At 51.0% G+C, this 27,753-nt stretch overlaps 1 protein-coding gene and 1 long non-coding RNA gene across 2 annotated transcripts in view; both read left to right on the plus strand.

Moving 5' to 3' along the window:
- The window catches only part of SMAD6 (SMAD family member 6), a 37,758-nt gene extending 36,664 nt beyond the window's left edge, over positions 1-1,094 (plus strand). Inside the window, 1 exon segment of the mRNA XM_030955168.1 lies at positions 142-1,094. Within this exon segment, the coding sequence (XP_030811028.1) occupies positions 142-683 (542 nt within the window). The 3' untranslated portion in view covers positions 684-1,094.
- A 3,429-nt stretch (positions 1,095-4,523) lies between these two features.
- LOC115907572 overlaps positions 4,524-27,753 on the plus strand; it is a 63,458-nt gene continuing 40,228 nt past the window's right edge. Inside the window, exons 1-2 of the long non-coding RNA XR_004061050.1 lie at positions 4,524-4,744; positions 24,207-24,292. This is a non-coding gene — a long non-coding RNA (uncharacterized LOC115907572). The remainder of the gene's footprint in view (positions 4,745-24,206; positions 24,293-27,753) is intronic.

Here is a 27,753-nt window from a genome sequence, read left to right on the forward strand (position 1 = left end):
TGAACGCAAGGGCTGAGTTGAGCGCAAGTTCAAGTTCTCACGGAGCAGAGCTGATGGGCGTGAGGAGCTGTTTCCCAGGCTCCACCCCTGTGGTTCCCCAGGTGAATCCCAGCACTCCTGACTCCCTCTCTGTCCCCACAGATGCCAGCACGTCGCCCGATGCCGTGAAGAGGAGCCATTGGTGCAACGTGGCCTACTGGGAGCACCGGACGCGCGTGGGCCGCCTCTACACAGTGTACGAACAGTCTGTCAGTATCTTCTACGACCTACCTCAAGGAAACGGCTTCTGCCTCGGACAGCTAAACCTGGACAACAGGAGCGAGACTGTGAGAAGGACTCGAAGTAAAATCGGCTACGGGATTTTACTGAGCAAGGAACCGGACGGGGTGTGGGCCTACAACCGCAGCGAGCATCCCATCTTCGTCAACTCCCCGACACTGGACATCCCCAACTGCAGGACTCTGATCGTGCGCAAGGTGATGCCGGGCTACTCCATCAAGGTGTTTGACTATGAGAAATCCTGCCTGCTGCAGCACACGGCCGAGCTGGATTATGCAGACGGGCCCTACGACCCCAACAGCGTCCGGATCAGCTTCGCCAAGGGCTGGGGGCCTTGTTATTCCAGACAGTTCATCACGTCATGTCCGTGTTGGCTGGAGATCTTACTCAGCAACAACCGGTAACCCTCCGAGGAAAGGAAAACATCAACGGCAACAAAACACACACACACAAAAAGAAAAAAAAAAAGAAAAAAAAAAAAGACACAGACTATCCCAAATATCATCTACCTAGATTTAATATAAAGTTTTATATATTATATGAAAATATATATTATACTTGTAATTATGGAGTCATTTTTACAATGTAATTATTTATGTATGGTGCAATGTGTATATGGACAAAAAACAGAAAATGCACTTTGGCTTATATAATTCTTTCAATACAGATTTTTAAAAAAAAGAAAAAAACAACAAAAATTATACAGCAAAAATAGGAGAAAGCCCTAATTTTGATGTATGGTTTTTTGAAAAATTATTAATACCCAGACAAAAAGCTAATACCAGTCACTCATTGATAATAAAGTATTCGCATTATGGGGGGGGATTTGTCTTTTTTCTTCCCCCCCCAGCTGAAGTTGGCAGCAGTCAGGGGGTTCCAGGGGGCAGCTGCTGTCTCCCATCTCAGCCAGGACCCTGGAAAAGCAATAAATGAGTTGGAAGGCTGCAGCTGGCTCCAAGAGGAGGGTGAGTGAGGCCAGTTGGAGTGCCAGGGAGCACTGGGAGGAGGTGAGAGGAAGATCTGTAGTTCTTCTCACCCAGGGCTGTCTGACCTCTCTGATAACACAGAACGTGGTGAGGACGAGGGTGTACATCCATGTTTGTGCAGATTAATCTTCATCAGTGCTAATCAGTAGGTCTTGGAGAAAAGCAGAATATTGCACAGCCACAAAGCTGCCCAGCAGGACCAGTTTGGATTTCTGGCCTTACCCAGGGGTTGTCTGTGAGCCTTGCACATCCCAGACGTGTTTGATGGTTGAGAAACAAATGGAGGTTTTGGACAACTCGTGGTTGGGTGGATCCTCCACTGGAGAATGGCCTGGATTTTGGGAACGTCTCCAGTGCCTCGGAGGAGCCACGAGCAGCTTTGTCCCGTAGATCTCCCAGTCTGTCATCCAGGCAATAAATGATCCAGGAGTGTTTGGGAAGAATATATTTACTCTGAGGAGCAGCTGCAGCCAAAAAAATGTCCTGGTCAGATGTGCCTGTCTCAGCTGATTTACTCTGCCTGGAAATCCTGGATAAAATCAGCTCCTTTGCTCTGACTTGTGCTGGGCCTGGCAGGGGCAGGTTGGACACAGGCTTTGCTTGGTCAGGGAAGTTATTTATTGCCAGGGAGGAGCTCTGCCAAGTCCTGGAGTTCTGCTACAATTCCAGTCTGTGCCTTTGATTTCCATAAAATCCCAGCCTCTGGAGCCCAGTGACTGGGAAGCTTCCAAGGTTGCAGAGGATGTTTTTGTCACCTTCATATTCACAGAGAAAAATATTCAATGAGACCTTAAAGGGTTAAATATTGCCTGAATTTACCACTCAAAAGCCCTCCTGGTTCATGTCAGGGTCCTGCATTTTGGCACCTGGCTCTGATGTTCCTGCCACAGCCACGAGTGAGGATGGGGAATCATAGAATTGTGGAATCCTGGAATGGTTTGGGTTGGAGGAGACCTGAAATGCCACCTTGTTGCACACCTTCCACTATCCCAGGGTGCTCCAAGCCCCGTCCAGCCTGGCCCTGGACACTTCCAGGGATGGAGGAAGGTGGGGGCTGCATCCCACAGGGAAACACAGGAACCTGGGTGGATGCTGGAGAGATCTGAGCAGGGAATGTTGCAATGACATTCCTGCAGTCATTTTTCAAATTATAACCATATTTGATGTTTAATTGGGACCACATTGCTTGAATTCCTGCAGCATCAGTATTAATACTTGACATCATTAATTTTTGTTTGTGTTACAGCCATTCTTAGGGAACGGTGTCAAAACATGTCACTCTCATTTAAAGCAGCTTTCAAGAGCTTTGCAGGGGTTTTTTTATCCCTTTGGCTTAGGTTTGGTGGGTCCTGCCAAACCACCCACCTCCTTTGCTGTATCACTTTCACACAGTCTATCAAGAGGCCATTTTTATGTTTTGGGGGCTTTTAAAAGAGATTTTGCTCAATACTGTCCTCATTTTACCTGGGGAGCACCAGCAAACATTGCTTTTTTTGTTTCATTTTCTTTTCCCCAGCATTTCCCACACCACATTCACACCTTTGCTCCCCGTTCTCCTCCTCGTGGAGCAGTGCCACCATTTTCCACTTTCTACCCACTTCATCCATAATTTTGGACAAAACAGCACCAAGGACAGATTTGAGGGTTAACTCTGGACTTTCCCTTGTGCAATCCACTGATGGTGCTTAATTCTCTTTTTTTCATTACTCATGTGCTTCCCCAGGAATAAATCTGGAGTTTTATTTCAGTTGACAGCAGGGCTTTAAAGGGAATAAAAAAGGATTTTATGGTGAGGCAACAAAATATGACATCAAGTATCCTTTTCTGTCTCATTTTGCCCCTTTAATACCTTATAATCATTGAAACTTACAACTCTTTAAAGGAGCTTTAGGACTTCAAAGCTAGTGAGCTGCACACTGGACTCTCTCAGAGCTCAGCTGGAGCCTTCCCTGCAGTGGGGATGGACCTGGGGCTGGGAATTGTCACCTGGGCTGGCTGTGGGTGGAGGGCACTGCCGTGGGGAAGGAGGAGTGAATTCCCTGCCAGGTTTGCAGGAGCAGCTGGGCACGGTGGCGTTGATTAAGGAGCTGATGGGATCCTGCTGTGCAGCACCCACAGCTGCTGCTGATTGCCCCAGCCCTATTGTCATGGTTTGACACTGGCACAATGCCAGTGCCCCATGAAAATATACTTCCCTGGTGTTTGCTGTGAGATGTGACCAGGAAATAAGCAAAGCAGGCCTCTAGCTTAGAAAAAAAGGTTTATTAACTAAACTACAAAAGGAAAACACACACACACACACACCTGGAAAATGAAAACTCCACAAAAACATTTCCTCCTCCCCCCACCACATTTCCAGTACATCTTCCAAATTTCAACTCTCCATCCATCACCCTGTAAATACTCAATTTCAGTCCATCAAGAGGAGAGGAGTCCTTCTTGGGGCCATGGTGACCTCTTCCTTGCATGCCCAGCGCTCTCACCATGTGCATGGAGCAGAGCTGCTTCGAGGGTTGTCCTTTTAAGGGTGCTTTGACCAGTTCCAAAAAAGCACAGTTTTCTCTCATCTCGAGACCTCTTGTCCCCCCCATACTTGTCTACCCCCTGGGGCCGGGGGGTCTCCAAACTGAACCCTCTCAGTTCTGAGCCATCGCCTCCCCCCTGCATGCAGCCTCTGTGTCACAAGGAAGCACGGTTCTGTCCATGGCTGTACCAAAAAGAGTCCAGCAACCAGCTACTCCATCATCTCTTTCCGGCCTCTTCTTTACTCTCCCAGCCTCACTCACTGCTCCAACTGTCATTCACTTGCCCATTTCCTCTTTATCATCCACTCCATCTCCCCTCCAGGAAAGGTCCAAATGCTCTGTGAGGTCTTCATCGTCCAGAAAGGGGTTAACAAACTCCTGCACTCGGCCAGGCTCCTTCCCTGCTGCACTCCCCCCTTCCCCCTCCTTCTCCACAGGCCGATATCACTTCAAGGCCACAGGCCTGTACCAGCTTTCCCTCTCTCGTCTTCTGGCTGGGGGGTGGGGGGGCTGCCCAAATCCTCTCGGGGCCTCTCTCCCTCTGTCTCTCCTGGGGGCTGCCCAACGCCTCCTGGTGCCCCCACCACCCTTCCATCTTGAGGGTCAGGCCTACCTCTGCCAGGCTGCAGGTTTCCCCTCCCCCGCCCAGCTCGAAGCCGGGCAGGGGAGGCCTTGCTTCTTTGCTGGCCGGAAATCAAAGAGAGAGCCCAAGGGAGTGCTCTGCTTCTAACCCCTGTGTGCTCAGAGGCGCATCCACCCTCAGTGGCCAAGCCTGGTGTCAATTTAAAATCTGAACACCTATTGGCCTCTGGCCACTCCATTCCCAGAAAACCTGTTTCCTGTAAACCCACCACACCTATAAAAGCAGGATGGCCTCAGCTGTGCTCCTTTCTGAGCTTCTCCACGTGGGATTTTCCTCCTTTCTGCAGGAATTGTGCTCTCCCAGTACCTGAAGTAAGTGGAACATTCCCTGTTGTTGGGTCTGTATGGTGTTAGAACATTTTAAGGGTAGAAATTAAAGAGCTCCCTCACAGGTGGGTGCTGGCCTGTGCTTGGTCTGATCTGTGGGGTCTCTGTGGCTCCTTTCAAGCTGGAGCTGGCTCAGCTTTGTCCTGAGGAGGCTGCTGGGTCACCCCTGTGGTTACAAATCACCAGGGGCCTATTTTGGGCAGTGCAGTGGGGAAATGAGGGGGTTTTTCCCTGTAGCAGTGCTGGAACACCCAGGGTCACACTAAGCTCAGGGAGTTCTGAGCCTCTGCTGTTGTGGTGCTAAGGCTGGGATCCCGGAGCAGCCCTCGGGGCCGGGGCAGGGATCCCTCAGAGCCCTCGGGGCACGGATCCCTCAGAGCCCTCGGGGCCGGGTTCCCTCAGAGCCCTCGGGGCTGGGTTCCCTCAGAGCCCTCGGGGCGGGATCCCTCAGAGCCCGGGGCAGGGATCCCTCAGAGCCTGGAGCTGGGATCCCTGAGCAGCCCTCAGAGCCCGGGGCGGGTTCCCTCAGAGCCCTCGGGGCCGGGTTCCCTCAGAGCCCTCGGGGCAGGGATCTCTCAGCTGCCCTCGGGCCTGGGGCAGGGATCTCTCAGCAAACACAGCTTTGTCCTGGTGCTGAGGGCCCAGCTGGGCACTGACTCGGAGGTGCTCTGCTTTATGGGTGAGAGGGGATGGTTTCATTGCAGGACAGAGCTGTTGGGTGGGTTTGTGACTGTCACCCCTCCCAGGCAGTGACTTCTCAGGTGGAGCTGCCCCAGGGCACGGCCTTGGCAGGGAGCAGGCAGCTCTCTCCATGCTGCAGCAGAGCCTGGGGTGGGTGGAGTGGCTCACCTGGCTCTCCATGGGTCACCTGAGGGGTGGTGGGACAGGGAGATGTTCTGAGCTGGTGGTTGAGCAGTGAAACTCATGGACAGTTCTTCTGTGAGTGCCAAGGCTTGGCTGGAGGCATCAGCTGGGTTCTCCTGGTGGTGTGGGTGTACCCCAAGTCCGCTCCAGTGGAAGTCCTGAATTAGTAATTCTCGTATTGGGCCTGAGTCCTTGCAGGCTTTGGTGTGTGGACTGTGTTTATTTGATAGGATCCTCTTAATTTAGCAATAATGGGGTTTAAGTCTGTGCACTGGGCTGAGGAGGAGCGTCCAGTTGCTGCTGGTGGGTCCCAGAGGCTGCTGCTCCTCCTGTGAGCAGATATTCATCATCCCAGTCCTTGACTTCATTGCTGCTATGACTGAGAAATGCTTTTCAGCAGCCAGAATGGAAAAGAAATTATTGCTAAATTAATCTACTTTCAGTTCTTCTTTAAAAAGAGAGGCTGAGAGCCCTTTGTGGCACAGGCCTGGCCACAGTTTTATGGAGGCTGCCAGTCTTTGGGCAATAATCCTCCTTCTCAGGGCTTTATCTCCACAGTGGAAGTGGAGGGACTTGTTCAATTCAGAGCTGGAATTCAAATTCAGGACTCTGTGTGGGCTACCAAGGCAAAGGACAAAATTCCCTGTTGGTATAGAGAAGAGAGCTGAGGTTTGGTTTGGGGTGTGATGCTGCTTGGCTTCATGGGCTGTGAGTGGTGGAAGGTCTCCAGCTCTTTGGGATGTGTGTTAATGCTTTCAGCAGAGCTGCTCACACACCAACCTGTGCTTCCCAAAGCCCCGGGTGCTCCAGGCTGGGGCTCTGCCTGCTCTGGAGTGGGATTGAGGTGGAGGAGGAGCTTGAGTGGTGCTGGCTCAGAGGATGGAGCTGCTGGTGCCTCTCGGGGGTGTGGGATGAGCCTCAGGAGCCAGAGGGGGGTTCTGGAGTTTTCCCTGACAAACACCAGGACAAAAAAAAAAAAAATCTCTCTCATCCATCCCAATGCCTTGTGGAGAGAGCTGGTGAGGGGACAGGGCTGTGGGGAACTGCTGCTGGTGCAAAGCATGGCAGGGGGTTTGGGGAGAGGCTGGTGGTGAATCTGCTGCTCCCTGGCTGGTTTAAGCTCAGCTTTGGAGGAAATGGGAGTTGGGTGCTGCAGAGCTGTGCTGGGGAGGGGAGAGCCTGTACGCCCCCCAGTGTGTCCTGAGCTGTCTGGTGGGAGAACAGGGTCTGCTCTTGTGAGTGTCCAGCAGGGACCACGACCTTCCTAGAAAGCAAACATAAGGATTCACCTCCATGTCCCCTCACCTGGGGTGGGCTGGGGGCTCTGCAAGGGGGCCCACGGCATCACTGGCTGCTGGGTGATACCTGGGGCTGGTCCAGCACCCCAAAAGTGCATCCAGGAGCCTGGCTGAGTGCAGAGCATCCCGAGCTATTTCCTGTGGATAACTCCTTTTGCTCCCCTCAAAGGTCTTGTTTTCTGTCTGGGGCGTGATGAAGCATTACTTGCTGCTTTGTGGATAATCCTTCCTATATTCCTGATTTATGGATATGCTGGTGTGATGCACAAAGTGGCATCTGTGCTCTGCACACTGTGGGAACAACCCAAAATTGCTCTGAAACTCAACTGGCTTACAATTATATTGGATTCTATTAAATTAAAACACATAGCACATATATTACACAATAAACCACAGCTATTTCATGGATCAAATTAAGTTTTATTTGGGCAAATTACAACCTTTCTTACAGTTGGGCCTTTGTGAAACCATTCCTTTTTAATAAAAACAGGCATTTTTGGCAAATGCTCTTAAAGTGTGCATTCCCAATAATTGCATATACTGTTGCTATTCTTTCTGGGATATATGTGGCTAATTATCTTCTGCTTAGGATAGGTTTAAATGAGTGGGATCTTCCCTTTGCTCCTCCCCCACACCTCCCTTCTGCTGGAATTTCTTAGTGCTTTCCATTTTTATTAGCTTGGCTATGGAAGAGAGCAGAGGGGAAAAAAAAAAGTCTTCTCATTAAAAGCAGGAGTGCTTTTCCCGGAATTTCTTGGGGAAATGTGACTCTCCCAGCCTTCCTCCAGCCCTGCCACGGGGCTGAGGGGGACAAAGCTGCAAATGGACCTTGGGGAGTGGCATGGAGCTCTGGCAGGGTGGTGGGAGGTGCACCCCACTTGTGGGGGCTGGGGGAGAGGCAGAGCTTTGAGAAAACAAAGGAGTTTGTTGAGGAGGGGCTTGGGGGGCTCCAGCTGCTGTGGAATTGCATCTGGGGGTTGGATTTTCCTGCTTGCCTGAGAAGATGCAGCTCTGGCTGTGGCTTTGAGGCTGGGACATCTCTGGGGGCTCCTCACTGAAGCAGGGTTTTGGTGCTGCTTCCCTGCAGGGACAGGAGGGGCTGTGGGGTGGCATTCAGACCCCAAGGAATGGCTTTGGCAGGGGCTCATCCTCACACAGGTGTGGTTAAAAGCAAGTCAGTGGTTCAGGAATTGTGGGGATGGGCTGGCAGGGTGGCTTATTCCTGTTTCCTTGGGAAACTTGGCTGAAAATGACCTCCCCCAGCTCCCCTCTGGATTTGGGAAGAGCTGCTCCTCTGCTTTTCCTGCCTCTCATGTTCTGCTCACTGCCAGGCTTGGAGATACCAAATTTCTCCCTGGGAATTATTTTTCCCACAGTATTTTCAGCCTGGACAGGGAAGCAGAGGAAGTGTCCCAAGTGCTGCTTTCCTCGGGTGATGCCAGAGTGATTTCCAGACCCCAGGGTGGAGGTGAAGGGCGGAGCAGCCTCCAGGCTCCCCAGTTCCTGAATCCAGCCAATGTCAGGCTCATGCTTCCTGCCCCAGCAGCACCTGGGGATGTGGGAAGGGTGCTCAGCCTGGTGGGATGGGGACCATGGAGCAGTTGCTGTGGATGTCCAAAGCACATCACATAAAACTTCAAAGAGTTCTGTCAGCTTTCCAAGTCCTTCTGGGCACCATTGTCAGGAGATCAAGAAGGTTTATGGAGCCTCCCAAAGCACATCTGGATGCTGTTTATGGGATTGTGCTTGCTATGATCACATCTGTGGGAGGGGTTGGCACTGGGAGCTGCTCTGGGAGTGCCAGGGCCATGGGCTGGTGGCATCTCCCTGTGCTGTGGTCAGGAGGAACCCCAGAGCTCAGGGTTTCCTTGCTGCTCTCAAACTGCTGCCAGCAGTTTCCTCAGAGGTTGGTGCTTCCCAGCTCCTTCCTCCACAGCCCTGGCAGTGCTGGGAGCCTCAGCACCCTCCAGCTGCCAGTTTGGGTTGGGTGACAAGCTGGTGGCCTTGTGCCAGGGGTGGTGGGACTGTCTGGGGACTCCACTGTGCTGACAGAGAGTGGGCACCAGCTTGTGCCACAGGGAAGAGGAAAGGAGATTGTTCTGTCCTGTGAAACACTCACAGAAATTTCTTTATTAATTAATTTTTAATTTTTTTAAATAATAAATTGTCTTTTGCCTCTTGGCTCTTCCCAGGACGGGTTTTCCATTGCCATTGAATGTGTATTAGTGGGGCAGGAGCCAAACAAAGTGGGACAAAACGTTTTTGATGACCTGCCTGTGTGATTCCGTCACAGTGGCAGCAGGTCACAGCCTGGCTCTGTCCCCAGGGTGGGCCCTCCAGCCTGGCATCCCAGGGACAAGCATGGGCAGTGGGAGAGAACAGGAATGGGAGCAAAGGGAAGGGTTCCCAAGGCTTCCCTGGCAGGTTTTGGAGGGAGAAGATTCTGCTGGTCCCTGCTGATCTCGTCCATCCCCCATCCTCTGTCCTTGTCCATCTCTGGTGGTCCCAGCACTGGGTGAGTTGGGTCGTGGGTGGCATTTGGGACACGAGGCTCTCCAGGCTGGTGGCACAAACCCCTCCAGGAAGGGAACTGAGTCACCACCACCCCCTGAGGGCTGGGCCTCCTCCCCTGGCAGCAGGGATCTGTGTTCTCTTTGGGGATGCAGGATTGAAACCACAGCCCATTGCTGGGGAAGCTCCATGGTGGGCGTGAAGCGCCTTCTCCCGAAGGATGCCGGGGGGAAGGGTGAGAAGAAAACCCCCACATGTCTCTGGAAATTGCTTTCCTTCCTCTTCTCCTTCCAAAACAGTATAATTAACAGAAATAAACTCCTCAGTGCTGTTAATTTGGAAGGCCTGTGTGCCAAGCTGGAGCTGTGCTGGGAACAGTTAATTATTACCCAAACGGGGTCTGAGCGGGGCTGAGAGCATTGAGGAATTATGAAACTGGAACGAGGGAGGCCCATTCTTGGCAAACACTTCCGTGATTCAAATGCTGGGGAATTCAGCATGTTTTTCTCTTTCTTCTGAGGACTCTGAGCCAGCCCTTGGTGCAGCTCTCATGGTGGGGATGGAGTGGGACCATCAGCCCAGGGAAGCTGGTGCTGGAGCAGCTTCTGCAGCTCTTCTGTCACAGCAGCAGTTAAAAATAGCTTTGGCAAGTCCATAATTAACCCATTATTGCTTCTTGGAACTGCCCAAGGTGTGGATTTCTGGGTGTGAGGTTTGCTGCTGGATCTGAAGGCGCAGGTACATGAGGATGGTCACAGAGGCTGTTCTACTTTTCTGAGCCTCCCACAGGAAAGTCCCTGCTGAGTTGTGTTTCTGCTGCATGAGATCCCCTCTGCTTGTGGGCAAATCCTCCCCTCCTCCAGCTGGTTGTGTTGGCTGAGAAATCCCTGGTAGGATCCAAGCTCTGCTCTCCAGAAAGGCTGGAGGGAACATCTGACGTTGCCCTCCATCTGTGGCAATGTGATGGCAGAACTTTCTTCCTCTCCCCAGTTTTATCAATCCCTGAAACTGGAGCTATGGCCCAGCTGGGGTTAAAGGAGCAGGATTTTTGCTGCTGTTGGGATCAGTAACCTGGGGGATTGCAGTGCAGCTGTAGGAACTTGGGCAGGAGCCTCCCAGCACCTGAGGTGGCTTCATGTGAGATGCCCTGATGGGAACTGAGCTCAGCTTTGCTTTTCCCTTTAAAAAAAAACTTGATAGCCTTGAATTTGTGCTTAGGAAACCTCTCACAGAAATGTGCACATGAGCTGGGATCAAGCAAGATGAAAGGGGTTCTGTGGTGATTTTTGGAGTTAACCAGTGTGGTTGGAGCTTTTCAGCCTGAAATTAGACAAGCTGAGATGAGATTTCCAGAATACTTTTGATAGCAGCTTAATGGTCATAAACTTTGGTTTATTAAATGTAAAAGAATTTTTTTAATGTGATGTTGTGAAATGTTTCCTCCAAGATAAGTAAGTGGCGGTGTGTAGAGGGAGGGTGGGAGGTCAGAGCTGCTCCTTGAGTAAGACTTGGGCAATCCTTCCTCTCTCACCAACCTCCAGCCCCCCTCAGAGACCCCTCCTGTGCCTTTGGCTGATCTGGTGCCACACACCTGAGAAAGGGAGACCAAGTCAAGGCTTGTGAGCCCCTGGGCATCACCTCTTGGAGCAGCAGCCCCTGAGTCAGGGGAAAATCAGAACACAGCCCTGAATCCTCCATGTGGGCAGGAAAATGCAGCAGATGGGCCTGGGAAGCTCAGCCTACTTCTGATGTGGTCATGAATGAGCTTCAGCAGCAGCACTGGACATGTTCTTTATTTATTTTAGAAACACCTGTGGGGCCATTGTTTAGAGAAGGGCTGGGAAATGCTCTGTGCCCCCAGGATGGGTTGGGTTGTGTTGGAAGGGACCTTGAAGGTGCTGTAGTTTCTATCCCTCCTTTAGACCTGCTTTTGGTATCAGGAGAGGGAAGGATTTGGGGCTGGGCTTTACTTAGGGCTCTGAGGCTTTGTGTGTGCACCAGCCCCATGGTGGGATGTGGGTTTGGGCTGAGCTTTGGGGTGTTGCTGACCCTTTTCACTTTGCTGTGCAGCCTCACCTTGCTCCATCCTGCCTGGGTGGTGTCCCCAGGCACGGTGGGGGTGACACTGGGAGCGCCCTGAGCTTGCTCCAGTGTGGAGGGGCTGTGACCCCACTGTCCCTGTGTGGCACCACCCTGGCCCCACAGGGGATGTTTCTGAGCCCTGGGAAAGCTGCTGGGGCTGAGCCCCCTCCCTGCCTGGCCCCAGCCTCCCCCTGGCTGAGCAGGGCAGGTCCAAGGTCAGCATCCCCCCCCAGGGCTCTCCCACTCCTCAGAGGTCACTCGTGCCGAAGCAGAAAAACAGTGCAGCAAAGCAGAATTGCTGCTTGAGTTGCTTTTTTTCATTAAAAAAGGAGGCAGGGAGAAACATCAAAATCAACCCCCTGCCCCCACAAATCCTTCCCTTGTCTCGGAGTATTAAAAACATCCTGGAGCTGGGGCCATGCCTGTGTTCCTCAGCGCTGGAGGAGGATTTCTGCCAAGACACTGACCCCTTGTGGATTTTGCAAATGTCTTTGAATCTCTTTTCCTTTCGAAAGGCGAGGGGAGTTAAAAAAAAACAAAAAAACCCAAACCCTTTCAAACCTTTGCTTGGTCCTTTGCAAGGCAGAGCCATCAGAAGATTTATTCTCAAACGGAGGCTGCGGGGTGATTTATGGAATTACAGCTGAGCCGCATTGTGTGCTGGTTACAAATTGCACAGATATTCCATGGGACGTGAGCTCCAACGAGCACGGGATATATTACACTGCAGGGAAAAGGGGAGCTCAGAACCAGCTGGCCGACTGTAACAACTACAGCCACTTCTCTTTGAAGAGGAGATGATCTCCATCTGGCTTTAATACAAACCATGATGGACTGACACCGGCTCTCGGAATATCTTATACAAACGGGATCATTGCTGCTTGCTTTTTTCCAGAGCTGTCACACCGCTTCATTCTGTGTTTTATTCCTTTTTCCTCCCCCCTGCTCTGTTGTTTCTTCATGTTGGCCACTCCTTGTCGAGCTTTAGGAGCTGCTGGGGGTTGATTCTTAGCAGAGGAAGGGTTTTCTCTGAGCAGGGAGGGTGATGCTGCAGTGCCATGTGTGGAACCACGGAGCTAAATTGGCTACCTAGAAATACAGCCCAGATGTGAGCAGGGAAAAGGAACCTGGAACACATTATCAGGAAGGATGTGTCTCCTTTGGAGTAAATCCCTCCCAAGGAGCCTCCTCCTCTGGCTGTTGGTGGCTCCAGGAGCAGCCAGCTGTGAGCCCTGCTGTGGTGGGTGTGCTCTGGGGGGATGTGGGCTGGGGACACCCCTGGAACCTTCCAGGCAGCACCAAGTCCTGGTGAGCCAGGCTCTGAGGGGCTCTGAAGCTCAGTCTCCAACATCTGGTGTAAAATCTTCATCTCTCCACAAAGGAATGTCCTGGCCAGGTTTGGTAGCCCATGAGTGGGAGGAATTGGTGAATGGATGAGATTCCTTTTAAGCACTTGTTGTCCTCCAGGATCAAAGATTTCTGTGTGAGCAGTCTCATATTTTGGCTTGTTAGGAAGTCACGGTGGTTTTATTTAACTCCCTTGGCTGGATAATGGATCATTCAGCACTGATTTTGTTCCTTGGCCTGGTTGAGCTCTTAGGCCTGACTTCTACAGTGGATATCTAATGGCAAGTCTGGGATTTTTGGTGTGAATTGACCGTTATGAATGAATATTCCTGACATACCCAGTGCCGGGAAATAGCCCTTAAAATCCAGCTTCAGCTTTCTCAAGCTTTCCAGGCAGTGTCCACAGTTCCCTGCCTCAGAGCTCCTGGGAAGCACTGATAAATACCCATTGGGGTGAGAAATCTTGATCTTTGGTGGTTGAGAGTTGATATTTGCATCCCCTGAGAGAGCTGCTGGCCCTGGGGTTTGGGATGGAGAGGGGGTTGCATCCTTCCCTCTCCATCTCAGTCTCCTGCCCCTCAAGGTGCTGTGCCTGGGGTGGGTAAAACTTCCAAAGCTGAGCTCCTCAAACTTGAGATTAAATGGACAAAACGTGGGGGAATTGTCCCCACTGGGAGCTGCAGGCTGTGGTTACATCTTTTATGGGCCAACCTTTGGATGGTGAAGTCCTTATCCCTCCTGCCTGGTCCAATCCAGCATGTTCCCACTGCTGGCTGCTGGCCAGGGAGCTCCAGCCTCCAGACATTCCAATTTTGGTCACCCTTTGAGGACTTTTTGGGCCAGAGAGTGCTGTGATGTCTGGCAGTTTGGTCCCTGGCACACCCCGTGGTCTGGCCTGGGAGAAGTGCTGGGAGGACAGAGCAAAAACTCTGAATTTCTGCAACCCCAGGCAGTCCTGGCCGAGCCTCCCCGCTCTGGTGGGGTTACACAACTCCAACATGGCTTTCTCTGAGATACTAATTAGGGATGGACAAACCAGAGGGAAGAAAATAAGAAATCCCTTTGCACTCGTTGTGGGGTTAAACAAAGTTCAGCTGACTTTCTTCCTCCCCCCGTGTTATTTTTCCCTTCAGTGCAGACTCTGCTTATCCAGGTTCCAGCAGGATTGGGATGCAGGGCTGCCTGAGTGCTGCAGGATTTCCAGACAAATCTAAATCCCTAAATCTGAGAGTCTGTGGCACTTAGAGCAATCCTGATGTGCTCCTGGCCCTCCAAACAGGATAAATCGGTGTGCTGTGTATCCTGCAAAGGTCTGGGTGTTGCTCAGGGTAGCAGATCTTCATCCCTCCTTTTTCAGGTGGGGCTGAGCTTGGTGCTGGAGGCAGCAGCAGCCCTTGGGATCCCCATCCCAGCTTGGCTGGCTCCTCCTGCAGCCACGCTGCTTTGGGTGGTGTTTGCTAATGGCTGAACTTGACCTTAGGGGTCTTTTCCAGCCTAAAGGATTCCGTAATTCCATAAATCCTCCACTCAGAAATGCTCTCCATGCTGCTGCTGGCCTCTCTCTGAATTCAGCTCGGTGAACACGAACCCCTGAGCTTTCTAAACAAATCAGGAGGAGCAGGGAGTGAATTTACACGGCCCTGTGGCCCTGGCTGGGCTCTGCTCCTCTCCTTCCAACAGGAGCCTCTTCCCGCAGACCTCCCTGCCACGGTGGAAGCCACGCCACCACAAAGGGCCTGTCTCTGGCTAATGAAGCTCTGCATCCCACTGCAGCATTCCTCTGATGCATTAGGAAATAGTAATCATTCTTCTCTGGCACTGGCTTTGATAAGCAATTGCCTTTGGCCAAAAGCCGTGCCAAGATTTTGCTGCTTGTTACGGAGCTAAAGATGTGACATTGCAGCACTTGTAATTGGGATCATTTAACACCCCGTTAGCAGGCAGCTGGAGTGGCCCTGTCTCTTACCTAGGTTTGGGACAGTCTTTCAGAAGTCCAGCCGTCATTTGGAAGAATCATTTTTAAAATGGAAGTATGAATGCATTATTCATTACATTAATTCATTTTCAAGTGTGGAGGAGAAGCTTTTTGGCAGCACAGAAGGGGGGAGCTTCTGTGATAGGAAATCTGGAGTGAGCCATGCCCCAGTTTGATAAACTGGGAAATAATGGACTATGGTCCAAATCCTAAATCTGGTTTCAGGCAAGTCTTCTTTTTAAGGAGTTGTAAAATGAAGGTGGTATTTAGAATTTCAGGGTCCCTGTAGGGTGGTTCCATTAGTGATCATTCCCCTGATTAATCATCATTCTTTGGGCTTGATGAGCAAGGACGAAGTTGGGAGTTCTGTTTTGTAGGGCCTCCTGCAGTGCCCACAGCACTGCCTTGCCCCTGGTGTGGTGTATCCTGGGATGTGGCTCCTGGGTCTTCCTCCTGTGGGTTCTGTCCCAGCCTGGAGCCTGTCAGAGAGCTCCTGTCCCCCTGGGGAGCCAGAGCCAGCTGTGGCCTTGCCATGAGCAGCTCTGAAAGGAGCTGAGCTCATCCAGAGCAGCTCCAACTCCTCCCCGTCCTCCTCAGGACCATCTCACCATGCCAGGAGCCCTCTGCAGCTCCTTTGAGCTTCAGGGCTGCTCTGCCTCCTCAGCTCCTCCCTGCTCCTCTGCTCAGGACCACGGGCTCTCCTGACCCACAGTCCAACCAAGGTTTCCTCTCCCTGCTGTGGAAAACCTTTCCAGCAGCTCCCGAGGTCTCTGAAGGCTTCTCCTCTCCTCCAGGCTGCATTGCCTGTTGGTTTTGGAGGCTGTGTTCCCCTGGCAGCCTTCCAGGTGTATATTTAGAAAGGGAGATCATACCTTCCATCTCAGGAATAACCAATGATGACTTAATTTAGAGCATGAAAATTAAAAACTCCCTCTCTGACTGAGGAGCATTCAGGCCCTGCAGCCTCCTCCTTGTCAGCTCTGATTTCCCCTCTTGGCTGGGGATTCCTCTTGCTCAGCTCTGGGCATCCTGGGCTTGTCTGGGAGCAGGAATGTGTGGAAGGAGCCATGGGGACCAGGGTCTCCTCTGCTGGCACTGCTGCTGGTGTCCAGCTGTGTCACTGGGCATCAGCACTGGAGCTGAATTCCATGGGAGACTCTTTGCCATTTTTAGCAGACAGATGGTTCTAAAAAAAATCCTTTTAAAATCTCTTTGTATCATTAATATAACTTTACGCTTCCTGGAGGCTTTTCTGGGGCACCTTCAGAGAGCTGTGTGGGTACACTGCAAACAAACGGGCTGGAAAGTTGGGTGTAACCTCCATCCTGGCAGGGAAAACCCATTTCTGGTGTCTGGAGTTTGGTGCCTTGCTCACACACAGGGCTGTGGCTCCTTTGGCAGTTTCTGCTCCTGTGGAACAAGAGAACTCTGGGCTATGCTGGGGGCAGGATTCCTGATTCCCCCCTCTCCTCACTGCCAGCTGAGAGGCCAGGCTGGACAGGGCTTGCAGCAGCTGGGGCAGTGGAAGGTGTCCCTACCCATGGCAGGGAGTGGAATGAGCTGATTCCTGAGGTCCCCTCCTCCCCAAACCAGGCTGTGATTCTGTGACTCTGGGCAAGCCTAGCACAGGGACTCAGCTCCTTTACACCCAGCTTTATTGGTAAATCTGGGATTAGCACCAAAACTGGGTTCCTGAATCCCTTTCCTGCAGCTTGGGGCTCATCTCTTGTATTTAATAACACTGTGGAGGGGTTGGAAATGGGTTAGAGATTGATAAAGCCCTGGAGAGCTGCAGGACAAAAAATTCTGTGTGCTGCCAGGAGAAAGGCTTTCATTCTGCTCCTGGAAGCTCAGCTTTCCCCACTGCTGCTGATCAGACCACTTTTTTCACCTCCTCTATCAGCTGTGTTATCTAAGGGTGCTCTGAGTGAGTGCAATGTTGAAAGGCCCCAGAGTTAATTGGCATTAAGGATGGTGTAGTATTATTAGGTGTGCCTTAATGTAACAATCTCCATTTTGGTCTATTTACTCTGTACTACTGAGTAAATGTGGAGATAAAAGAAGGTGGAATTAGCACTTCTCTTGCTTGCACTAAAGCCAAGCTGCATTATTTTCTTTTCAGTGGGTTTAGGCCTAAAAGTAGCTCAGGTATGTGCAAGTTTAAACAAGAAGAACCAGGGCCCCATTAAAAATTACTCTCTCCTGGATAATATTCAACACAGGATTAATAGTAAAGAGGCTGATGTCATCCCAGAGCTCCCGTGACCCTTTGCACTTCTTTAGCACACTGCTGAAAGAAAACGTTCCTGCCACACAGGGCTTGTCCTGCTGGAAAATCTGATGCTGCCTTTTTCCCAAGAGCAGAGGGAGAGGTGTTCTGAGCAGTGCAAGAAAAATTAATTGGGAGTGAGGAACTTCACCTGAGCAACCACCTTTCCCTCAAAATCACCTGGCTGCTGTGTCCATCCCATGTTCCCAGAGCATGGAGAAGGTTGGGAGCCCACCTGTGATGTTCCCTGTGCAGGATCCTGCTCACTGCCCTCCCCCCTTGGCAGCTCCAGCAGATGCCAGGCAGGGATGGGCTCTGTCCCTGCTGGGACGCTCTGGAGCTGCTCCAGGCTCTGCTGGAACAGCTGGGGTTGGAGCTGGTCAGGTTTTCCAAGGATGCCAGGGCAGACACCACAATGGAATTGCTGCCAGTGCCACCAGGCTGGGGATAAAGGGGTTGTGAAGGAGTTTGGTGGCTTTAGATGGGATCAGTGGTCCCAGTGCTCTTCATAGAGAGCATATCTTGCATTTTGAATTTGGTTTTACCTTCCTGCCTAGGCTGGGCTCTAAAACCCTGATTTGCTCTTCAAGGGTTTGGCTTGAAGAAGAAATGTTCTGCACTGCATCAGCATGGGCACTCCCAAATTGGGCTGGAAAGGGGCTGGATGAAAGCAGAGCAGTGTTCTGGGCTGTGGGGTTATGAGCAGGTCCCTTGATAAGGAACTGGGTGTGCTGTGAAATAATTAGGGACTCTCATCTCGGAATCATCACAAACATTAATTAGCAGATTTCATAAGATCAGTCACCTCCTTTTCCCCGTGCCTGTAGGGACAGGTAAATGTTCCAGCTCTGTCCTGGTGTGCAGTCTGTGGCACTGGAGGGGCAAAGTGCCCTTTTTTTAGAACCATCCCTGCCAGGATGGAGGTTACACCCAACTTTCCAGCCCATTTGTTTGCAATGTACCCACACAGCTCTCTGAAGGTGCCCCAGAAAAGCCTTCAGGAAGTGTAAAGTTGTATTAATGATCCAAAGAGATTTTAAAAGGATTTTTCTTTTTAGACCCATCTGTCTGCTAAAAATGGCAAAGAGTCTCCCATGGAATTCAGCTCCAGCACTGACAGAGCTTTATCATGAGAATTAATCCACTGAGATGCTTTTGCTCCTGCAGGGATGCTGAAGGTCCCCTTTGGAGCCAAGGTTTGTACTTGGAGGCCAGGAATGTCCTTGGTAACAATATCAATACAAAAAAGAAAAAATACTAACAATAACAATACAAAAAAAGACATTTTCCAGAATTTGATAATATCAATTGACAATATAAATTGTCAAATTGATAATATCAAATTGACAATATGATTTATTGTTATTGATACTCTATATAACAATTTCTATAACTATATATAACAATATATAACGATGATATAACAATATCATATATTGTTATTGATAACAATAACATTTCCCAGCAATTGATTACAACATCAATTTCCCAGCATTTTTATGCAGAGATCACTATGAGAATCCATGTGCAAAGTCCCTCCTGGAGCAAACAGCCTTGTGCTGCAAGGTGCATTATCTCAGCTCAACTTTGCTGCACCTGAGGTGGCCCTGCAGGGAGTTTAATCCAGTTTAAATTTTCCCAAAAAAGCTCCTTTTGCACTTGTGATGTTTCACTACTTAAAGCACCACAAAGGCTCTTAGAGCAGCTGCTTGGGTGTGAATGGTTTTTTTAATAATGCTGAGGAAACTGCTAATGATTAATCAGCACCAAAGCCTCTGTCTTAACCCCATCAGGTGTGTGAGCAGCAAATATGTTAACCCTTGAGTAGCAGGAGTGCCTGAAGGTGTTTGGTTGCAGACTGGGTATGGAATAAATGGGGCAGGAGATAAGGGGAAATGGGCCAGGAGATTGATGTGGTTCAGGGCAGGGTTGGTGAAAAGCACCGTGGGTATTGCCCACCAGCTCTGCTCGGATGGAGCTCTTGGGTGTGGGCAGGAGAGGTGGGATCACCCCTCCTGAGCTGTGGCAGTGCTGGACTTGAAATCCTGATTTTTTAATTTATTTTTTTTTCCTTTACAAACCTGTTTAGCTCAGTGGGTGAGCAAGGACAGCTTGGAAACTGGAAACTTCCGTACTTCTCACACTTAAACCAGCCAGAATAAATCTGGGGAGTTCTTGGCCTGTTTCACTTGCGGTCAGCATTGAAAAATCTTTTGGAAATGAACTTGAGGAAACCCTGCTGTCTTTGAGGAGGCTTGGATAAAGGCATGGAGTGCACAGAGAGGGACTCTGGCACAAGGACAGTGCTCCCTGTGCTGGTGGCAGAGACATCCTGTGTTGAAGGACTGAGGGATGATGGAAGTGGCGTTTGGGATGTGTCTGATGTGGCTTCCCCTGACAGAATGGGTTCAGCTCCCCCAGGTTCTGGGTCCTGAACGTTTCCTCCTGCTGAGCAGCCTCAGCCAGCAGCTTCAAAGGCTGCTCAGCCCCAACCAGAAACCTCAAGAAAGGATTCAGCCACGGGAAAACCCAGAGGCCACGTGCCGTGCATATGTCTGATAAACCACTCCCAAATTCGTTCCTATCAAGCTTCAAAAAAAAGGCATCTCATGGTTTGCATTTCCCTTTTCCTGTCAGAGAGCCAAAAATGCCATTTTCAGGCCACACCTCCGTGTGCAAGTTGCAATAACTTATTTAAATCCGTTTGGGCTGATGTCATCAGTTGTCCTTTAGGGCCTGGAGGGATTTTAGGCTGGGATTGGATTTTGGGGAGATCAGAAGGCAAAGCATTGAGTGCCTGATGCTTCCAAACATCTCCCCATGGAGGGGGCAGAGCAAAGCCTGGCTGGGGGGTGTGCAGAGGAGGGGCTGGGCTGCCCTTTTGGTGGGAAAAGCTTTTCTGTGCAGTGACAGGCAGCGCAGGAAGCCTGGTGGGAAGCTCTGGTGATGGATCCAACACCTCACATTGAGACCAGAAGCCTCTGAGATAAAACAGGAACGTGTTCTGCCAGTTGCCATTAGCACACAGCCAGTGACTGTGCAGATGGTTTGAATTCTTCCTGATCAGATGGGGAGGGTGAGATGGGAGTCCTGGCTGGAGCTGTGCTGCAGAGCCTGGAGCTGGTGGGATTCCTGACAGATGTTGGTCACCAGCCTTTGGGAATGCTGGGGGGAAAAATAATCTCCATTTCACAGAAGCTGGTGCTTTTCCCTTTGGGAGAGGAGCATTCCTGGGCTCTGGGATCAGGAGCTTTGCTTGGGCTCTGCCCATCACCAGGAGAAACCTGACTGATGAAGGTCATGGAAGTTACCTGCAGCTCTTACCTCCCAGAAGATGGGAGTGAAGAGAAGTGGGGATGGATGGCAGCAGGAAAAGCTTCCCTGTGCTGCCCTCGGGGTGGGAGAGCCCTGGGAATGGGGCAGCAGCTCGTGCTGGCCTCACATGAACCCCAGTGATGGAGAACTGGGAATGGAGGGATCTGCAGCTGGCAGTCAGAGGAGCTGCTTCCAGGGATATCCTGTCCTGTTTGCTCCCAAACCCCTGTCAGCTGTGGATTTCCATGAGGAATTCTCACTTCACTTCAGCTGCTGGGCTGCTCTGGGCAGGGTTTTATTGCATCTGTCAGAATTATGGAGCTTTGGGGGAGCAGCAGAGACCTTTGTCCTGTGGAAGGGTGAAAGATGTGGGTGAAGCACAGGGGATGCCTGCAGTTTGGATTTTGGGGTTTGATCTGGCACCCTGAGCAGGGGACAGGCTTTGGAGGCACCCCAGAAGTGTGGGGAGCTCTGGGTGAGCCTCGGGGTCACAGGGTGGTTTTGGGGTGGTTGCACAAAGGAGCTTCTTCCAAAGATGGGGAAAGGAGGAGGGAAATTCTGGCACTCAGTTTGGCAGGTGGGAGGAGTGTCAAATGTGGACAGTCCTGGAGGCATTTTGGGGTTTGTAGGGTGATGCTGGGGCTTGTGGTGGGAGAGCTGCCTGTGTGGCCATGCTGAGGAATGGGAAGGGCCCATCTGGACCAGTTTGGACTGGGCCACCTGCTGCTGTCAGACTGGGAGAGACTTCTTGTCCTGTTTGTACAGCACTGGAGAGTCCCTGGGCACTCTAATGGATTTAAATCTCAGAACTGTTAGGTCCTGGTTACCCCCTGTATTTCCTGCAGGATTTTCCCCATGGAATCTTCACAGCCCAGGGAGATGCTGGTGGCAAACGGGCAGGTGGCTGGAGCTTTTTTTTTTTTTACTTTTTTTTTGTTTAACAAGTACAATGCCAAAAGGATGCTCTGTCTGCCCCTTCCATGCTCTCCAGGGAAGGTGCCTGACCCTGTGGGGTTTTGGCTCCTAAAAGAGCAAAGATTTGACTCCAAGAGCATCCTCTTAAAAATATTATTGCCTGATCTTCAGGCAAATTCTTATCTCGTACTTTGCCTTGATCTAGGAGGGAAATCCTTTGTCTGTGTGTCACTGAGCACAATCAGTTCCAGTGTTCTGAGCACCAGACACGCTCTGGTTCCAGCCTTTGGCCCTGAGACCTGAGATTTGCCTGTGTTTACAAGCCCCGTAATTGCTGTCCTGAACCTGTTATCAACAGAGATACATGCAAGGGAAATTGCAAGGTTATGGTTGAAGCTTGCAGGGCTTTAGACTAACAAATATTTTAGCCTGAAGATATATTCAGCTTGATTTTGCTTTTAAGTGGCTCTGGGTAACATGAGAAGTTGCCTGTCAAATTTGATGGGGTCAGTAAAATTCAAGCATGTTGGACTGTAATTAACATTTGAAAAGAATTTGCTTAGGAATTAGCTGTTGGCAGTGCAGAACAGTTCCTTGTGTGGAAGCAGAGCTGCCCATCAGGGTCCACCCTGTCCTGGGCAGTGCAGGGAGGGAAATCCAGCCTTTTCCACTTGTCTTCCTGACAGTCACTGCAGGACTCCTCATGGGATGCTGAGTGCATCAGCCACCAGTGATTCCATTCGGGAATGTCATCATCATCCCAGCACTGGCTGAGGGGGAAAGGCACTTCTGCCCTGGTGGGGTGGGAGAAATTTGTAACTGAAAGTGTTCAAAGAGGCTGAATTGTTCCGTTTATCAAAGCTTTGGCAGTTTGGCTCAATTTGCCAAATCCTTCCCTAATAAATAACTCGACAGGCTTTGTCAGGGAACAATGGTGTTACTTAGTAGTGTTCTGTAATTAAGGCTGGAATTGTATTGATAGACACCTAGAGGACTTTTTTGGTCGGTGTGGATTAGAGCTGCAGGGATGGGAGCTGCTTTGGGGAGCAGAGATGACTTCTTATGGCTCAAGGTGTCATCCCTAAAATGTTAAACCAAGCTGTGCCTCAGAGCTATTTTTCTACTTGGAATAAGTCACTTTGTGCTTGGTGTATGGGGTTAGGAGGAGGGGGTTTTAAATATGCTCTAAAATCCAAACATCAATGAGGACTTGAAAATGTAGAGCCAAGTAGTGATGGATGGGCAGCATTTCTGTTAATCAGACTCATTAATGTGCCAGGTGCTGTTAATGCTGGGGACATATGATGATACTGAAGAGCATCTGTTTTGTTTTCTTTATAATTTGTGGCAGTTGGTGGAGCTTGGAATGACCTGGGCTCATGGAAGGTGTCCCTGCCCCTGGCAGGGGTTGGAATGAGAAGAGTTTTAAGGTCCCTTCCAACCCAAGTGATTCTGCCCTTCTGAACATCATCAAAAACCCAGTGTAGAAAAAAAAAAAAAAAGGAAAAAAGAACAAACTGTTGGGAGGGCTTTCCATTTGAATAGGGATTTATGGGCTTTTCCCTCAAATTCCCTTTCTTGTTTTTGGAAAGAGTGTTGTGCCCTCTGTGCTTGCCTGAGCCCTGCAGGGTCCTGGCCCTCTGAGCACAGCTGCCCTGGCACATTTGCTGTGCTCACAACCAGAGCAGCTGGTGCAGCCCCAAAGCAGCCTTTGGGCACCTCTTAGCCCTGCCAGGCATCAGCCTGGATAGGGAAAACCCTTGTGGGATTTGTTCCTAACCAGGGCTCTGTGGGGCCAGAACAAATCTGAAATGCTTGCAGGGGTTGTGTGGTTCCTTTGCCACCAGTGCTGTCAGAGCTTTACAGACACAACATTGCTCATTGCACCCGTGCCAGGTGGGCACTGCACTCCTCTGCCAGCACCAGCTGTGGGCTGTGTGATGCTCTTTTTTAACCAGAATCCCAAAATTCTCCTTCCCTGAGGGTCTGTGTGTCACCTCCTGCCCTTTCTGGTGGCCCTGGCTGTGTGTGGGTGCCAAGCCTTTTGTGAAGGACTCTTCCAGCTCCTGGAGAACGAGATATACCAAATTTATCTGTCCTGTTTTATCTGATGAAGGAACTTTATCTCCTGTACCTTGTCTGCTGAGGCCACCCCGTGTGTGTGAACGTGCTCTGGGTGGGGATGAGCAGAGTGTGGTGGGATCAGCTGGCCCTGAGCAGGCTCTGGGAAGGGAATTTGGGTTGTGCTGCTGTGCAGAGGCTGCTGAGCCCGGCTCTGGTGCTGTGTGCCTGCCCTGCAGAGCTTATTTCCACTGCTGACACTCAGCCCCACGTGGCTGAGGCCATCTTTAGGATATCCTTGGAACATTTTCTTGGGCAAACAGGCTTTGCTTCTTCACCAGCTCGGAGCTATTTGGGCTTTCTGATGTTATCTCCGAGTTAGTTTACCTTCCTTATCGCCTTGGGGGTTTGGCAGGGGGGATTTCTGTGTCTGGCTGCTGTCTTGCAAGGCTGATGTTGGGAAAGCCCACCTTAGATATTCAGCTTTGCTCTTCCATGGTAAGATGGCAAGAGCTCTCTATCTCCACAAGGACTTGGGTTGGATTTATCTGAGTGGCACTGACAAAGCAAACAGAGGGTTTGGCTGGAGAGGACATGGGAGAAGGCCTGCGAGTGAAAGGTCCTTCAGGATGGCAGGTCAAGGATGAGCCAGGGCTGGACACAATAGACACCCATTTGGAAACTTAATCCTTTAATTTCCCCTCATCAAGCGGGTCAAAATAATGTAATAAAGGCTTTCTCATGGAGATGCAAGCTGTAATTCAGGGCAGCCTTTTTTCATTTTGCATTTCCCCCTGTCTCCCGTTCCAGAAGCAGCGGCAGCACTTGAGAGCAGAAATGAGAGGCCCTGGCAGGACTACAAAGGGCTCCGGAGGAGCAGGTACGCCGGGGATGAGGTAAGTGCTGTCGTTTGGGTGAAATAGGTGTGGAAAGTGCACTCTGCACACGTTAGGCTTCAAAGCCAGCCATAATTACTGCGTTTGAGACTGTATCAGCACCCGGGGCTGCCGTTCAAGTCGGGCAGGAATTCTTTGTGCAGGGCTTTTGTTCTGCAGACATCCAAGCTCCCCGTGGTTCACCCCAGGAACCCAGGGAAGTGTCGTGGCTTTGAGCTGGGCTTGTGTGGAGCCCCGGCTTTGATGAATTCATCGGGGTGCCCTGTGAATATGACTGGGCTGTAATTGCTTTTAATGGCAAAACCATGAAAGCAGAAAATAAGTGCTGGGGTGGGTGGCAGCAAGATGGATCTTGCAGGCTTCTGGCAGGGCTCTGCTCTCTGGACTTGCTGCTCTTGGTCTCATCTCATGTCCTTCTGCCTCTGTGGGCCCTGCAGAGGCTTGGAGTTGAACTGGTGGTGTGGGGCTGGTGTTTCCCAGATGATGTGTGCTCTCTTCCATCAGTGTGCGCTAAATACAGGGTCAGTTGCGGGGTAGAGCCAAGAAATAGCTCTCAAGTGGGTTTTGTGATGGATCTCCATGGAGGAGGTCAGTGATGTGCCGGTTTTACAGAAAAGAAATGGCTGAAATTATTTATCACCGCCTTGTTAGTGACCCATGATAAGGAAAAAGGTTGATGTATTGAGTAGGAACTACCCAGCTCCGTCACCCCTGCGACTGCTCCAAAGTAACTAAACCTTGATGTTCCTGAGCAATCCCCTCTGAATCACTGTCCCCCTGAGCAGCAGGGTAGGCTGCAGCATTCTCCCAGCAGCTCCTGTCCCCTCTCCCAGGAGGGATTCCCAGATGGTTCAGATGTCACCAGTGCTGTCACCCTTGCTCTAGCTGAGCCATGACCGTTCGGTGCCACCCCAGAGCCGCAGCCTGGCTGTCACCATGGGGAGAATGTCCCTTTTTGCAAACTGTGGGCTCATTTTCCCTGCTGTGGGGGCCGGAGCACACAAAGGCGGCGCCAGGGGCAGTTTTATCTCAAGAGTCAAGCAGGAACCGATCTAATCTCTCCGCAGAGGCCTCCCCGGAGCTCCTCTCCCCAAAGAGCCCTTGTGCTGGAACAATAAATGCCGGGGACACGCTGCCAGCCCGCGGCTGGGATTCCATTCAGACCCGTGGGCATTTCTTTCCCAGGGCTGGCGGGGTCTTGGCTCCTCCATGGCCGCTGCCCACGCGGGGCCGTGCCACGGCAGCGACGGCCGGGCTGCTGGCATGGGCTCTGGGCTGTGGGCATGGCCGGGCTGTGGGCACGGCCTGCTCGGGCCCGCTGTGGTGTCCGGCCCGTGACAAAGCGCCACTATGGCCGGGGACGGGCGGAATGCGGCCCCGGGGCGGTGTGGCACCAGGGGCTCCTGGAAAGGCCGGGCAGAGCCCACACAGCACGGCTTGTCCGGCACACAATAAGGGATGTGTTGTGGTGGCATGAATGAGCTGGGCCAGGGATGGCAAATGTTTACTCTGGACTCCCACAGCGCGGGCAGAGGAGGGCCGAGGCCTCCGCTCCTCCTCCAGGCAGTGAGGGATGCTCGGGGAGCTTTGGCATCCAGCTTGGAGAACCTGGGCCTTTCGTGCCACCTTTGTGGCCTCAACCAGGTGTCACACAAAGCCAGCAGGAATAGGATCCTGGAATGGTATGGTTTGGTTTGGGAGGGATCTTAAAGATCATCCAGTTCCAGCCCCTTGCTATGGACAGGGCCAGTGACCGATGTCATTTTAGTTGGTGCTTTGAGGGTCCCATTATCCTGCTCAAGCCCTCTCTCAGGCTTCACTTAAGCAGTGCAGCCATCCATCATTAATGCCACTGTGCATCCCAATGCCTTTCAACGTTCCCGGGTCTCCCATTCCCAGTGGTGAGACTGGAGAGATGTCCATGCAGTTTCCATGTTGTTTATGGTACAAACTCCTCCTGTGACCCTGTGGATGGGGGATGTGGTGAAATCCCTGCTCTGAGGTGGATCTGAGTGGTGCAGATTAACATTCTCTAACGTGTTCCTGGGGCAAGTGAGGCAGTTTCAGGTGAGGCCAGGGGCCAATGCCACCAGCTTGGTGGCCCTTGTGCCAGCTGCCCAGAGCGAGGGGGTTTGCAGCCCCCAGACTGTGACTCGTGCATTGTATCTGCTCCTCCTGCCAATGCTAAATCTCATTTATTACAGAGAACTTCACAGGCTTTTAATGAACCTTCCTGAGCTTAATTTACAACTTGGGGAAAGATAGACAAGGTGACAAAGTGAACTGAAATATGAAATTACTTTAATTGCAGAGGAGGACAGTTTATAGGCTTCAGAATCCAAGTCATTTATTTTAATGATCTCCTCTGCCCTCAACACATAATTACCATTCCCATTCCGAGCTGGTTTCAGGAGAGGTATGCAGGGAAAGCTGGTTGGACCTGTTCAGGCAGCAGAACTTTTGGCAACTCATAATCTGAGACGAAAAACGAATTAAAAGCAAAATATATTGTCATGTCAGAAACACTTTTCATTTAAGACATGCTGGGTTTTGCCTCGTTTCCTGGAGACAGCTGTGGTCCATCTGAAAGCAGCAATCCGAGGCACACGGCACTGGTTGAGTGCCTTTCCAACCCTACATGGTAAAACACTTGGAAATCCCTAGGAGTCAACACGGGGGCCAAGGGGTAATGCAGCCTTGGGGCAGGAGATGGAAATGTTTCATTTCCCTGTTGCTCCTTGCATTGGTGGGTTGGGTGTTAGGGTGGTAATAAAAAAATATGGACTTTGAGAAATGGATGCTGCTTTTCCCCCATGGATATCTGATTTTGGCTGGTCCTACTCTAAACCAGCTGGAGGTTTTCAACCCCTGTGAAAGAGGGGCTGTCTGTGAGCAGCTCCAAGCTGGTTTTGTGGAGTTGAGGTCCCTCAGTGTGAAAATCAGGATGTTGCTGGAGCCTCTTGTGGGTGTTTGGGCACATGGACATTTTGGTACATCCAGACTTTTCTGATGTGGTGCTTTGGGGGGTGATTTGAAGGAGGTTGTGTTGTAATTACCCAGCTTGGCTTAGCTCTGCCTCTGCTTCTCCAGTGTCCAGGAACTCTCCAGCTGAGCTTGGCCTGGCTTCCTTGGAGTTAAAACTCTGATGTCCCTCAGAAACCTGAGCACCAGGCCCAGCTTTTCCTCTGGCAAGGATGGGAAAGTGGGAGGAAATTGGGTGTAACCTGAGGAAGCTGGAAAGCAAAGATGAGCCCAGGCTGGTGGGACTCGTGCCAAGGAGTGGGTTCTGAGCCAGGCTGATGCACCTTCCTGCAGGGAAAGGAGGTGAAAATACATTTTTCTTACAGGGATCATTAAGTTCCTTGGATTGGACAGTTGTGGGACAGAGTTTCTTGATTTTCAGATTTATTTTTTTTTTTAACCACAAGGATGGGTTGGGGACGAAGTGATCATGGAGTCAT

The sequence above is a fragment of the Camarhynchus parvulus genome, chromosome 10 (genome assembly GCF_901933205.1).
Source record: "Camarhynchus parvulus chromosome 10, STF_HiC, whole genome shotgun sequence".
Taxonomy (NCBI): Eukaryota; Metazoa; Chordata; class Aves; order Passeriformes; family Thraupidae; genus Camarhynchus; species Camarhynchus parvulus.